Source organism: Pseudonaja textilis, chromosome Z, assembly GCF_049901715.1.
Source record: "Pseudonaja textilis isolate UNSWEBS1 chromosome Z, rPseTex1.2, whole genome shotgun sequence".
In the NCBI taxonomy this organism is placed as follows: domain Eukaryota; kingdom Metazoa; phylum Chordata; class Lepidosauria; order Squamata; family Elapidae; genus Pseudonaja; species Pseudonaja textilis.
In genome coordinates this window covers 127,930,406-127,944,816 of record NC_142008.1, presented here as the reverse complement: position 1 = coordinate 127,944,816, position 14,411 = coordinate 127,930,406, and the positions used below count along the sequence as shown (strand labels likewise).

The following is a 14,411-nucleotide window of genomic DNA, read 5'->3' as shown; positions in this document are numbered from 1 at the left end:
GACTACCTATGCTTTGCAAAACCCACATAGTTTGTTCATATGGTATCCACAGAGATGCTCAAGAATGCAACCATCTCTTGGAAAAGTTCTCTTTTTAGTCTGATATTGATATGGAAGAATAGAAAACACTTGTTTTTTCACCCCCATTTTACCGTTTTTAAAACCTGACTGGGCTCCGGATAAGACCCCCCTATTGAATTGGAGCTCGCATCTTTGGGGCACCCACAGTGAACATCTTTCAACAATAAACCTTCCTCCCAGTATGCATATATGATCACGCTAAGAATAAGAACCACATTATAGAATCCACTTTAATAATCCCAATTCTAAATATATATCAAATATATAATATATTTCCTCCACTGGATGTCGCCTTTTGATGACATCAGCAGCCAGCTTGCCTCGGCCTTCCTGATTTTGGTATCCCCAGGGTCCTGCTGCCCACTGTTCTTCTGAAGGAGGCACAGGGTTTCTTGTCTCAAGGCCGATGGCTTGTTCAAGTTAAGGAGAGCTCTTAGTAAAAGGGCCCTTGCATTCCCAGCATACACCTGGGAGAATTACACACTCCTTCGCTCTCATCTCCTCCACTAAGCCAAGGAAGGGATTGTGTGTTTCTACAAATGATCCGAACAGCCTCCACCACTATAGGCATGTAATGACCACAAGTGAGCCCAGAATTTCTATTGCTAAGTGAAACAGTTGTTAAGTGAATTTTGCCCTATTTTACGACCTTTCCTGCCACAATGGTGAAGTGAATCACGTCAGATGTTAAATTAGTAACCTGGCTGTAAAGTGAATCTGGCTTCCCCATTGATTTTGTTGGTCAGAAGGTTACAAAAGGGAATAGCCTGAGCCTGAGACACTCATAAATGCACGACAGTTGCCAAGTGTCCAAATTTTGATCAAGTAACCATGGGAATGTTGCGATAGTCGTAAGTGTGAAAAGCGGTCATAAATCATCACTTTCATCCAGGTCACCAAAGGTGCTTTTTTTCAAGAGGCAACTGGACTTTCTATTTTTTTCTGTGAAGACTTTTCTCTGAGAGAGCTGAAGAAGCTTCTTGGGTGAGAAGGGGAACATTTTCAAAGAAAAACCAGACAGTCCTGTTGCCTCTTGAATAAAGCACCTTTGGGGCGATCAAAAGTCACTTTTTCCAGGGCCGGTGTAACTTCAAATGGTCACTAAATGAACTGTTGTAAATTGAGGACTAACTGTTGTTTCTTTGGGCATTGGAATGTCCTCTGGGGATAAAAATGATACCTGAGCAATTAATTTTAGACATTTGCCTATAAAAGAAATATATATTGGTTGTGTTTACTGCATGATGGCTTATGAGCAGTGAAGCAGCACTTTTCTGCAATTTTGTCAGTGGTGGTATACTACCGGTTCGGACCGGTTCAGTCAAACTGGTAGTAAAAAAAAAAAAAAGCCTCTGATCAGCTGACAGGAGGGAAAAAAGCCTCTGAGAAAAGCTGGGCTCTGGCACCTGCGCTTTTCGCTTCTTTATCCTCTCCGCTGATTGGCGCTGCAGCAGGCCTCAGCTAGTGTGCGGGAAGCTGCATGCATGCAATCAGGATCCCACTGCTAGAATTGTCCTTTCTTACCTATCGAGGACCTGTATACTGCACAAGTCAAAAAGAAGGCTGTGAAAATATTTACAGACCCCCTCACATCCCGGACATAAACTGTTTCAACTCCTTCCCTCAAAACGACACTATAGAGCATTGCACACCAGAACCAACTAGACACAAGAACAGTTTTTTCGTGAACACCATCACTCTGCTAAACAAATAATTCGCTCAACACTGTTCAACTATTTACAAAGTGTGCACTACTATTATTATTAATCTTCTCATCATTCCTATCACCCATCCCCTCCCACTTGTGACTGTATGACAGTAACTTTCTTGCTTGTATCCTTACAATCCATATCGTCTGTTTGCTAGTATGATTTGACTGCTTATTGTACCCTATGACATTATTAAGTGTGGTACCTGACGTTTCTTGACGAATGTATCTTTTCTTTATGTACACTGAGAGCATATGCACCAAGACAAATTCCTTGTGTGTCCAATCACACTTGCCCAATAAAGAATTCTATTCTATTCTATTCTATTCTATTCTATTCTATTCTATTCTATTCTATTCTATTCTATTCTATCGGAGGAGAGTATGAAATCTTGTTCTTGGTGGGCTACCATCTGAAGGAAGCAGGGAGATAACTTGCAATAGTGGGACCTGCTGCAGAGGAAGGCAGACAATATATCACCCCAATCTAATACTTTTTAAAGCAAGTGTCCCCAACCGCTTCTCCCCCCCCCCCCAAGCCATGAACTGGCTCTGGTCCACAACGTGCCAGAAACTGGGCCGGGCAAACAAGCAAAGGCCCATCTGCGATATGAAGGCAGCACATGAAACCACGCCCCCTCCATTCCATGGAAAAACCTCTCCACCATACCGGTCCCTGGTGCCCAAAAGGTTGGGGGAGGGGGGGGCTGCTGTTTTAAAGATACTAGGACTGCAGTTTTTCAAATTCCTAGGCCAACATGGCTGACTCAGGATTGAGAAGGTTGCAGTAAAGAAAGACAATGATAGCTGCAGTTGGATGGACTGGGCCTGTCGTGATCTTTTCATTTCCTAACTTTGCAATCAGCTTCAAGTCTTGGATGACTCTGGCTAGATTCACAGCCTACTTTATGCCGTAATGTACAGATAATCCTCGTTAACATTTAGTGATTGTTCAATGTTACAAGGGCACTGAAAAAGTGACTTATGGCCGGTCTTCATACATATGACCTTTATAACATCCCCATGATCACATGATCAAAATTTGGATGTTTGGCAATCCACATGTATTTACAAAGCTTTCAGCATCCCATGGTCATGTAATGGCCATTTGTGACCTTCCCAGTTGGTTTCTGATAAGCAAGTCAGTGGTAAAACCAGAATTTGCTTAACAACTGTATGATTCACTTAACAACAGTGGCAAAAAAAGTTTCTAAAATTGGGCATGACTCCCTTAACCACTGTCTTGTTTCCCAATGGTTGTGATCATAAGTCAAGGACTAACTGTAGTCTATTTGATTTTATCTTACAGTATTTTGCAGATGCAGCTATCGTGACTCTCATTATTTCTGTCTTTATGAACTCAAGCAAATGTTTTTTGAACCAGCCACTGCTGAATAGTATGAACCCAGGCTCTGATTCTTAAAAACCCCAAGGGAACTCATCACTTACAACTCTGGTAGCAACTCTGAAAAACCTACGCCTATCCTAATTCCTAAGGTTTAAAGCGAGCCATATGAGCGAGAATTGATGCATGCTTCTGTGTTTCTTGTTCAGGTAGAGGAAATCCGTGGCTGCATTGAAAAGCTCTCAGAAGATGTGGAGCTGGTGAAGAAACAGCACAGCGCCATCTTGGCTGCTCCCAACCCAGATGAGAGTGAGTGAAAACATAGACCCAACCTCAGTGGTGGGATTCAAATATTTTTAGCACCAGTTTGGTGGGCGTGGCTTAGTGAGCACTTTGCACAGGCTCAGAGGCGTTTGCGCAGGTGCCAGAGGCGTTCTAACTCACCTCCTGCAAGCCTGCACGATCCCGGTCACTTCAGCAGCTGCCACTTGGCACTTTTCTGTGCCACGCAAAGCAGCTGCCCTTCAAATTCAGAGGATAAAGGTGAGTATGGGAGCCCGGGCAGGCGGGTAGGCCCAACAGCAGAGTGGTGGAGAGAACCAGTTTGGTCTCTGCTGCTCATCCCTGCTACCGGCTCTGCAGAACCAGGCTGAACCAGTAGAATACTACGACTGCCCAGCCTCTTTAGTGGTCCTTGCATATGCATCCTGAGCCGCTCATACATACACACTGGAGATGCCCAGTGTGCTTTCACCAGTTCCTGTGGGAGGTTGGAGGTAGGGACTGCATGTGTAAGGCCATCATTTCAACCCTCTCCTCCAAATTGCTGGAAATGTGGCTGGGGTTAGAGAACTGGAACAGCTCCTGTTCAAAGAAAGACTGCAATGTTTGGAACCCAGGCAGTGGGTAAGATGAGACAAGATGGAGGAGTATCCCATCATGCAAAATTTGAGAGAGAGGGAAAGCTTTTTCTCCTCTTCTCACAAGGCTAGCAATGGTGTCACTCACAGAACTTCAGGCTGGAGATTTAGAATCAGTAAAAGGGTAGATCTGAGGATGAATAAAGGAGAATATTTGTAGCGCAGGGTTGAAATGAGAGATCCTTGGTGCTCTCTGAGCTTGCTTATTTTCTTGCGACGTTTCATTACCCTAACTAGATAACATCATCAGTGTTAGTCCTGATGATGTTACCTCGTTAGGGTAATGAAATGTCTGCAAGAAAAGAACCAAGCTCAGAGAGCACCAAGGATCTCTCATTTCAACCCTGCGCTACAAATATTCTCCTTTATAAGTTAACAATCACATATTCTCCTCAAAGTTCTGGCTGTGCTAGCACCCCAACAGTCACACAATCATGATCCGGATGCTTGGCACCCTGCTCACACTTAGGACGGTTGCAGAGTCCCATGGTCATACAGCCGATATTTGTGACTTTCCCTGCCAGCTTCCCACAAACAAAGCTCTGGGGAAGCCAGCAGGAAGATTGCAAGTCGCTCTGATAAGTCTCCCCCACCAGGCAGAAGTCACCCCAAGCCTTGCCTAGTGTTTTGTTGCAACAGCCCCTTACACAACCCTGTGCCTCTCCCACCACGTGGAAGCAGCAACTTCCCGTCAATCTCCTCGTGAGTGCCTGGAACTTGCACCTTCCTGCCAACTTCCTCATTGACTTTGGTTGTTGGAATCTGGCAGGAAGTTGCTAGGAGGTCCTTAACAACCTGCAAATCTTACTTATCAAGCAATGGAGACTGTCAGGATTGCTGTTACATAGTGATGCGGTCACATGAATTTGGACTTTATGAGTGCATCACTTAGCAGTGGAAATTCTGGTCCAAATTATCCTCATTAGCCAAGGACTACCTATGCTCAAAATGGGGTTCTCTGTCATCAGGTATAGTGATGGCCACCAATGTAGGTGCTTTTAAAAGGAGACTATTTTAGAGGGCATATGTCTTAATGGCTGCTTATTACCTCTATATCACAGTGAACATATTTTAAATACCAAGTTTTGAGGAGTGTCAAGAAAGAGGGGATACCTCTCTGTACCAGGTTTGTGAGTTGAATGCACGTGATTGACCACTGAGGGACGCAGAATGCTCGATTAGATGTCTTCTTGACCTGACCTAGCATAGTTTTCTTTGGTTTTTAAGCTTCAGCGTCTTCTTATTGTTTTTCATCTTGCAGAAACTAAGCAGGAATTGGAGGACCTCACAGCTGATATCAAGAAGACGGCCAACAAGGTGCGCTCCAAATTAAAAGGTAAGAGCTGAAACTGCAGCTTTATGTCTTTTTTTTTCCGTTAGCATAAAATGTATGTTTATTGGGTTTTCAATGAAGTGAGTGACTTAATAGCATTATAATGAGTCTTAAAATTACCTTTTAAAGTCAGCCACTTTTACTTCTATCTTGAATTATTGCAAAGAAAAATACATTGATCTGTTAGTAAAGTTACAAGGAGTTACATTCAACCTTCTTGTACTCACCCACCTACGCTCCATAGAGCTTCCTAGCAGCACCTGCATACCTGCCCATCCTTCATAGCATCTGCCCACAATCCCAGGTACCCGTCTTCACTACACTCAGCACCTATGCCCCATAGCACCTGCCTGCAGCATCCACACACCTTCCCAGAGCACCTGCCCATGTCACCTGCATGCCCAGAGCACCTACCCATGTCACCTGCATGCTCACCTATAGCTCTTTGCTAGCCTGCTTGTCAGAGACACTTACCTCTTCCCATGCCATGCTCCCAGGAAGTCCTTGGTTAATTACTTATGCAGTCCTGGGGTTATGACAGCTGTTGGACTGTTGGGATTGCTGTTGCTAAGTGAAGTGGGCATGTGATATGTTTTACGACTGCATCACTTTGTGATAGAAATTCCAGTCCCAATTGCCATTGTAACTAAAGTACTACATGTACGCATTTTACTTTCTCACACAAATATTTGTCCAGTTAATTAGTTTGTTAGGTTTGTATATTGCTTTTCCTCCAAGAACTCTGGATAATATATTTTGTTCTCCCTCCTCTGATTTTTATTCCCATAACAATTGTGGAAGGTTGTTCTGAAAGGTGGTGACTGGTCTGAAGTCAGTTCAAAACTTATTTGGATTCAAATGTGAATTTTTGTGGTCCAGCATCTTTTATCCAGGCCTTTGGCAAGGAAGTGTCCTGCACTTCATCATGCTTGGCATCTTTTATCTTTACACTTTATGTTTTAATGATTTGGTTGTAATTTCTTTGGTGGTTGAGAGCATCATTGAGACAAGTTTAAACAAAGTCTATTATTAATTTAATAACAAGTTAAATGAGTTTTTAATACATTTTAATTAATTAACAATCATAATTGCTACAATAAACTGACTCTTGAGTTACAAACCTAAGATAGTTTGCAAAGCTTCAGTTATATTATCACAGCAAATGATGATTGATCCTCAGTCAAGAGAAAGAAATGCAGAGGTGGAGTCGAGTGGATGCAGCCTAGAACCCTTATGTGTCTACAAACATTTCAAGTCCAACTGCACCCCCCCAAAAAAAAATTCCATTGATTCTTCTCGAATGGTAATTTAGTACTGACCATTAGTTGATTAGATTCTTGTATATAGGTATTGAGCAATAAATCTTCTTAACTGGAACTTAACTATGATTCTGATTTTTTGTGCCCGTCTTGACCTAGAAATTTTCACAACTTGGTTCATGAAGGGATCAGATAGATGGAAACACTCTAAACTGCAGGAGGATGCCCTAGTGTGCACAGTAAGGAAGATGACCTTGACAGAGATACGCAGACTCTATTACCTAAGCAAAGCAGGCTAAAAAGTCTTTTTAGATTTAGAACATCCCGATAATATTCAGAAAGTAAGTCAGACAAGACACTTTTCTAATTCAGTGAAATATAAAGAGGAGGTGCAAAACAATCAGACTTGCAAGGTACTGTTATTCTAGCCAATCTCAATAAAAGTAGTTTTAGACATCCTATGAAGTTGATTTCATGCTGCACTACTAGGTGGAGAAGACCTTGGGAGATGGGGCAAAGAGATGCTGCCTAATGAATGGTTAGATAAGAAACAGCATAGACTGCAGCTGCAAACAGGCAGGGCAAAAGAAGAAACCTTCTATAAAGGAGACGATGGAGGACTGTACTTTCAAATTTGCTGAAGTGATGTCAGCCTTGCTGTGTAGACCATACGGAAAACAACTAGATAAACTAATTTGTACTGTCTTGTAAAGTTTCATTAATAAAACTTGTCCATTTTTCAGCCATGACCTTTGTTGTCTGTAATCTGACTATTCTCTAGGTAGCATCTATCCTATTATTTCACAAGGTCTTTCCCATGTACTATTGCAGCCTGTCTTCTTCTAGTGGGACTGACCCCTAGCCTGGGGGACTTCATCTGTAGCTCATCAGCTCACCTTTAAGGGCAACAATTCAAATTTCTGTTTCACTAATTCACTGGTTTTTCATTTCTATACTACACCTCTGATTCCTTATCTATTTTCTTTCCTCCAGCGATTGAGCAGGGAATTGAGCAGGAAGAGGTGCAGAACCGATCCTCCGCCGACTTGAGAATCCGGAAAACACAGGTACTCGCCTTGGATCTTCTCAAGTGGCTGCTTTTTCCCTTTGTGTTCTTTTCTTCATTTTCCTATTTTGTTTTTCCCATAATCTTGTTTGTGTTAGTTTCTTCATTGGAATTTAGGGATTATTTTCCTCTTTTCCTTTTGAAACAACTTCTGAATTGGGCAGAGGTTTTTTTTTTTTTAAAGAAGATTGAAATGAGCCTCTGATTGCAGAATTGAGGCATTGGAGTTATAGAGTCTCCAAACTGGTCAACTTTAAAACCTGTGGATTTCAACTCCCAGAATTCCCCAGCTAGCCATGCTGACTGGGGAATTTTGGGAGTTAAAATCCACAAGGACACCCCTACTGTAAATAAAGTGTTCCTAACCCCTTACAATCCTTAAATCTCTTCTTCCTTGCCTTCCTTGCAAATGACATGCTGGGTGAGGACAAGTGTGGTCCTCAAGCCAACATAAGTTGGGTACCCTATGTTAGAAAGGACAAGCTTTATATTGCAGCTGTGACTTTACCATCTCTTTTCCTCATTCAACTCATGATCCCAATTACAGCTGCTACCCAATAAACAGCGAAAATTAATTCTTTGAGCGGATGATCAAGGAGAAGAGCAGGCTGAGCTGGAAGGCGAAGTTAAACATGTCATTAATTTGGAATCAAGAGACAGATGCGAATTCTAGTGCCAATTAAAATTTGACCTTTAATTGATCAGATTCTTGTGTATAGGTAGCAGTAATAAACTCTTCTGTGGATTGAACTCAATAAATGCTCCTGATTGTTTGCTCCTGAAAAATGACTTTTCTCAGACAACCAAGCTTTATATATTTTCCCATCTGATTATCTTACTATTCTAAATTTCCTTGATTTGGAATACCGTCCCCAGGGTGCACAGTGCTGTTTCACTCTTAAGAGAATATCTTATCTAAAGCAGCAGCTGCCTATGACAAAGATTAGTAATGTTTTGGTTTTTTTCAGCAACACACATGTGAATCCCAAGTTATGATGTTAATAATTAAAAACTGCAGTCATGTTATTAGGATCCTTGGCAAAAACAGTTCCTAATCAGTTGTTCTAGCCAATGTCTTTATGTCAGGGAACTGCGCCGGTGGCTTCCAAATGAAGTCAGAGACGCTGGCACAAACTTGTAGTTTTAAATGAATGCATATATTTAACACCTATATTTACAGCAGACAAGGTAATCAGGTACAGACTAAGATCATGAGATAAATCACAGAACAGAAAAAAAGGTGTGAAAAAGGGAAACTCCCCCTTGTCATCCAGCAACCAATCATAACATAGATTGCCTCATGCAGGAGCCCGCACTCTCCATCAATCAGCTACAACTGTGTATTGTGGCCCATTACAGAATACACTTTACTGGTCCACCTATTAAATTAAATATCTTAACACTTTAACACTGAAACTGTAATGCCACACATGTAGTCTCTCTCCTTCTCTTTCCCCCACAACTTTCTGGATGTTTTTTTTTTCCTAGTAGAAATCTTCTTCTCCCTTGAAACTACTAAATCTATGTGTGGGTTTTGCTTTGGGTTGTTTGGCTTGTTTTGTAATCACTTCCCTTGCTTAGCTAAGACCAATTTCCATGCTTTGGCTCTATCCCCTTCTCTCCTTTAAACGCTACAGGTGCAATTGGTTTTCAAATTAAGATTTTTTTTTAAAATCTGGAAAATAGCTGATCACAGATTTACACCTCGATCATACTTTGGCACATAGAATTTGACACAAAAAGATACACAATAGAAACCCCAGTTCCCTTCCTTTAGGTTTTAGTGGAATAAAATCTTCCTTGAAACAGAGGACGAGAGAGAAGGTTTTTTAACCTTCAGCAGGATTATATCTTTCTATCTCTCTACATGTATCCTTCCATCTGTTCATCCCTTCATCCATCCTATCTATCAATCAATCATCTATCCATCCATCCATCCATCCATCCATCCATCCATCCATCCATCCATCTATCCTCTCTCTCTCCCTCCCTCCCTCCCTCCCTCTCCCTCTCCCTCTCTCTCTCTGTATCTATCAATCAATCAATCATCTCTCTCTCTCTCTCTCTCTCTCTCTATCTATCTATCTCTATCTCTATCTCTATCTCTATCTCTATCTCTATCTATCTATGCTTTGGCTCTGTAACCATATCCTCATTTTCTTCCCTAGCATTCCACCCTATCTCGCAAGTTTGTGGAGGTGATGACAGAATACAACACAACTCAGTCTAAATATCGAGATCGATGCAAAGATCGTATCCAGAGGCAGCTGGAGATAAGTATGTCTGTTTACCTTTCTAAGTGTTTGGCTAAAAAAAAAAAGGAGTCCTAATGCGGTGCCTTTGAAAAAACAAACACATCCCTCATTTTCTTCTTAGATGGTAAAATATTAAATGCACTCCCCCAGAAGAGATTGATCATGCAGGTTGGAAGGGGACGGGGAAACCTTTGTGACATTAGTTGTAAGAAAGATGAGAGCAGCACATGAATGTTTCTGCTACTTTTCTTTTCCCAAAAAGTTTTTTAATATTTACACATCTCTATACATGAGCAACATGGTTCCAGATTATAACACTTTTACATAATCATACTTTCATTTCCACCAATCTTAATATAATATCATCTCATATCATTATCCATTTCGCTTATCTTTAAATAAATTTCTATTTTATATTTCAATTCATTAATTCAATATCAATATCATTTCATCCAAATATAGATTCCCAGTTCTTTATCCCCTATTATTTCCATTTTTAGCTTACCACCTATTTTATTTTACATTACACATCATTCTTGTCCTTAATTTTCCCTAAACCAATTATATAATAAACAATCTAAAGAAAAGCAAGAATAAAACAAAATCAATATATTTAGGATCCCCTCAATCTATCTAATTTAATAATTCATTCCCCAACTTTTAAGCATATTAACACTAAGTAATCAATTGTATATTTTAAGACATGTATATTTTAAGGTATTCCTCCCTTAAATCGCTAGAATGACTTCCTAATATATCTCATTTCATCTTAACTTTTCTTTTAGTCTTTAATAATCATATTTTTTCCCTTTTCTACTTAGCCAAAATTTATATATTTTAATACATTTCACTTTTCTTATAATCATTAATCATATTTTTTCTTCCTTAGCACTTATCCAAAATTTATATATTTTAACACATTTCCATTCCCCGGTTTTATTCCTCCAGTGTAAGAGTTCCTAACAGCATAATTATATACAGATACACACACACACACACACACACACACACACACACACACACAGAGAGAGAGAGAGAGAGAGAGAGTTATATAATCCTAAAGTAATTTCCAGCAAATTTTAAACTAAATGCCAATATACATTCCCATGTAGTACCCCCCTTATACAATCCCTAACCCTTATCTCAAAATCTCGTGACTTTAACATTCCTTTTAATTTTGGGTAGGTTTCCCTTTTCTAAATTTCCCCAATCTTTCTTCTTTTTCCCTTCTGGGTCTATTTTTAATTCCCTCTGCCCATCAGCCATGTTCTCCCCCACCTTTTCAGTTCTCTTTTTGGGAGTTTCTTCTTGTATATTCCTCCCTTCTCCTCCTCCTCCTCCTCCTCCTCCTCCTCCTCCTCCTCCTCCTCCTCCTCCTCCTCCTCCTCCTCCTGTGTCTTATCTCTTTTATTTGCTGTCTCTGTTGTCAATGTCTCTTCTTAAATCCTTTTATGTCTTTTAAAAATGATCCTTGTTCTCCATATTTGTCAAGGGTGTTATTTTCCTCTCCTAATTCGTCCTCTCTGAGGTTCCTTTGTTCTTCAAGCTATAACTCCATTACTTTACTCAGCATTATCTCGACCAGATAATTATAATTATCTCATTTTTTCTTTAAGCATATGTCTCACAGTTTGGAGCTCCGATTTAAATTCTTTGCTTATTTCTTCCATTTCTTTGATCTTTCAAGTTATTCTTTATTTTATTAAAAGTCAAGTTTTTCTATTATAGTATTTGTCAAAAGTCTCCATTTATCTCTTGTTCTCTTTCTTCTGTTTCCTTATCACAATCAACTTCCAACAATCCCAAAGTATTGCGTTCTTTTATATTTTACTATAATCACCCCTTCTTTTTTATGAGCTTCCGGGGATCTTGTTTATACAACCGATAGTTTCCCATAGAGACATAAAAGAAAGAAATCTTGACTCCTTAAGTGGTGTTCTATATCACTTTCTTCTTAGAATTCTTTTATTTTAAATCACTTTTCCATAGTATTAATATTAAATTTTATCAGTTCAAAGTCCAGCATTTTATCTAATGCCTGATTACTGTCCAATGGTATATATTGTTCCAAATTTAGTCTCTAATTGTATATAATTCTTTTATTTCCGGTTCTTTCTTTACCTTATATTTTCCTCTTATTTCTGATTCGCCGCTACCACTCTTTCAAACGAGGGCTCCTTCTCTCAGCTTTTTTGGAGTAAAGTTTTGAATATTTTTTGAATATTCAAAAAGAGTATTCAAAGTCTTTTACCCAGTTACACGCTGCTCACCACTTCTACTCTCCAGCACAAAACTTGTGTCCCGGCAGTTTCCCGTCTTCAGGGTAGCCATTAACATTGCCACTTCTCCCTGTCTTTTAGGGGAGTTTACCAAGCCAGGGAGGGGAGATGCAGCTCCTCTCAACCCAGCTGGCGGTCTCCCCCTCTTCCCCCCACCCCTCCGAGGTGGGTCAGAAGGATCCGGTCCTTTAAGGATCCCTCCAACAGGGTAAGCACGGATCAAAGCCGTGCACGATCGCGGTTCCTGGTCCGTTGTTGACAAGAACGCCACCGGAAGTCCCTGAATGTTTCTGCTTCTGACATGAATAAACAAACAAACACAAATAAGTACAGAGTGGAACTTACAGAAGAGAATAATTGTAGCTCAAAGTTGAACTGTAGGGTCCTTCGTCCTCTCTGAGCTTGGTTGTTTTCTTGTGGATGTTTCATTACCCAACTATGTAACATCATCACTGCTATTGATTGTAATAAGCGAGTGAGGCCATCTTTGAGAGAGATGGGCAGTTTAGAACCATGAAATAGAAATACATAAAAATAAACATAAACAGGAATCAAACTCTACACTGACTAGCACTGATGATGTTACCTTGCCAGATAATGAAATTGCAATGTTGCTAGTCTTCTGAAATCTAGCAGATGAGGTACTATCTAGAGCTCAAAAGGAATTTGAAAATGCCTCCTCCCAAGTCCTGCAGTTGGTGGAATCCAAGTGAAGAGATCTAAAGTGAGCCCCTTCTGCAAAATTTTCTGAGTCAGGCAGGACAAATTAGGAGATCCAAAGGAGGTCTGTTTTCTATGCCAATTCATTGCAGCATAGTTTCTCCTTGTATTAGCCATTGATGGGAAGCCCCCTTTTAGAAGTGATGATTTTAAATACCTTAGAAACAAGCAGAATGAAACACAAATTCAGGCATTTCCTCCTTAACCAGAGGGGCAGTTTGGGAATTAGCCCAGAAGCCAGCTGGATCTTATGAAACTGCTATATCACACCACACAGTTGTTCCTCATGGCTCTGTTTTTCCTTCTTGCAGCTGGCAGGACAACAACCAATGAAGAGTTAGAAGACATGCTAGAGAGTGGAAAGTTGGCGATTTTCACTGATGATGTATGTATCTGGGCCCCCAATTGGCTTTCTGTTCTCTTGGGGTTAGTAGAACAGGTTGAATATAGCCTGGAAAGTATGTAGAGTTTCAAAGATGGATCTCCCATGGTTGAAAGGTGGCTGCAATAGCAAGCTCTCAAAGAATTTGTAGACACTATGAATAAGGATGTAAGAATAGCTCTACTGGATGAGGTTAAGGCCCATCATAGCCCGGTATTTTGTTTCTTCTGTTAGGCAACCACAGATCCTTAAGAGGGATGGGATTCAAATTTCTTAACTGGTTCTGTGGATGTGGCCTAATTTGTGGGTGTGGCTTGGTGATCATGTGACTGGGTGGGCATGGCTTGTATGTAAATATTATAAATATTGATGTAAATATTGATTTTTTTATAAAAAAAGAGCAACTTTTACCCAAAAGCAGGCAAAGCAGGCAGGCAGATTGAGTTGCTCACAGAATCACAGATTCACTTAGAGATCAATCTATCTCCAATCAGCTACCTGAGTCCATCACATAAAATTTGGTTGTAAGCAAACTCACTAAACTAACTCACAATACACCATGTATGTAAATATTGATTTTTTTAATAAAAAAGACCAACTTTTACACAAAAGCAGGCAAAGCAGACAGGCAGATTGAGTTGTTGACAGAATCACAGATTCATTTAGAGATCTATCTTCAATTGGCTACCTGAGTCTGCACCGGAAAGTAGAAGCTTCAGTCCTAAGGAAGGTTCGGCTCTGCTTTTAGATTAGCTAGAAAGCAAGAAATCCAAGGATTTCCTGCTTTCTAGCTAATCTAAATCTCCTGGCAGAGCAGAACAACTGATAGTCGGGGGAAAAAGAAAAAAATAGCAACTTACCAAACCAGGCAAGTTGGATGGCTCGCATGCCAGGTAATGAGTGAGTGGGCGGGGAGGGGTGGGGTGGGGCCAGCCAGTAGAGCGATTTGCAGGTTCTCCAAACTGCATGTGTGTGCAGCGTTTGCAAGAAATCAGCTGTGCCGCCTGGACAGCTGACACGCGCTGCACACGGGTTGAAAATCCTATTGCTTCCTGCTTTTTCA

At 40.6% G+C, this 14,411-nt stretch overlaps 1 protein-coding gene across 8 annotated transcripts in view; it reads left to right on the top strand.

Annotated features, from left to right (window-relative positions):
* STX1B (syntaxin 1B) overlaps positions 1 to 14,411 on the top strand; it is a 119,825-nt gene that overhangs the window by 51,094 nt on the left and 54,320 nt on the right. For all 8 annotated transcript variants that reach the window (XM_087915952.1, XM_087915953.1, XM_087915951.1 and 5 more), the window contains exons 3-7: positions 3,344 to 3,443; positions 5,316 to 5,390; positions 7,640 to 7,713; positions 9,881 to 9,989; positions 13,278 to 13,351. In XM_087915952.1, coding sequence (XP_087772078.1) covers positions 3,344 to 3,443; positions 5,316 to 5,390; positions 7,640 to 7,713; positions 9,881 to 9,989; positions 13,278 to 13,351 — 432 coding nt within the window. The remainder of the gene's footprint in view (positions 1 to 3,343; positions 3,444 to 5,315; positions 5,391 to 7,639; positions 7,714 to 9,880; positions 9,990 to 13,277; positions 13,352 to 14,411) is intronic.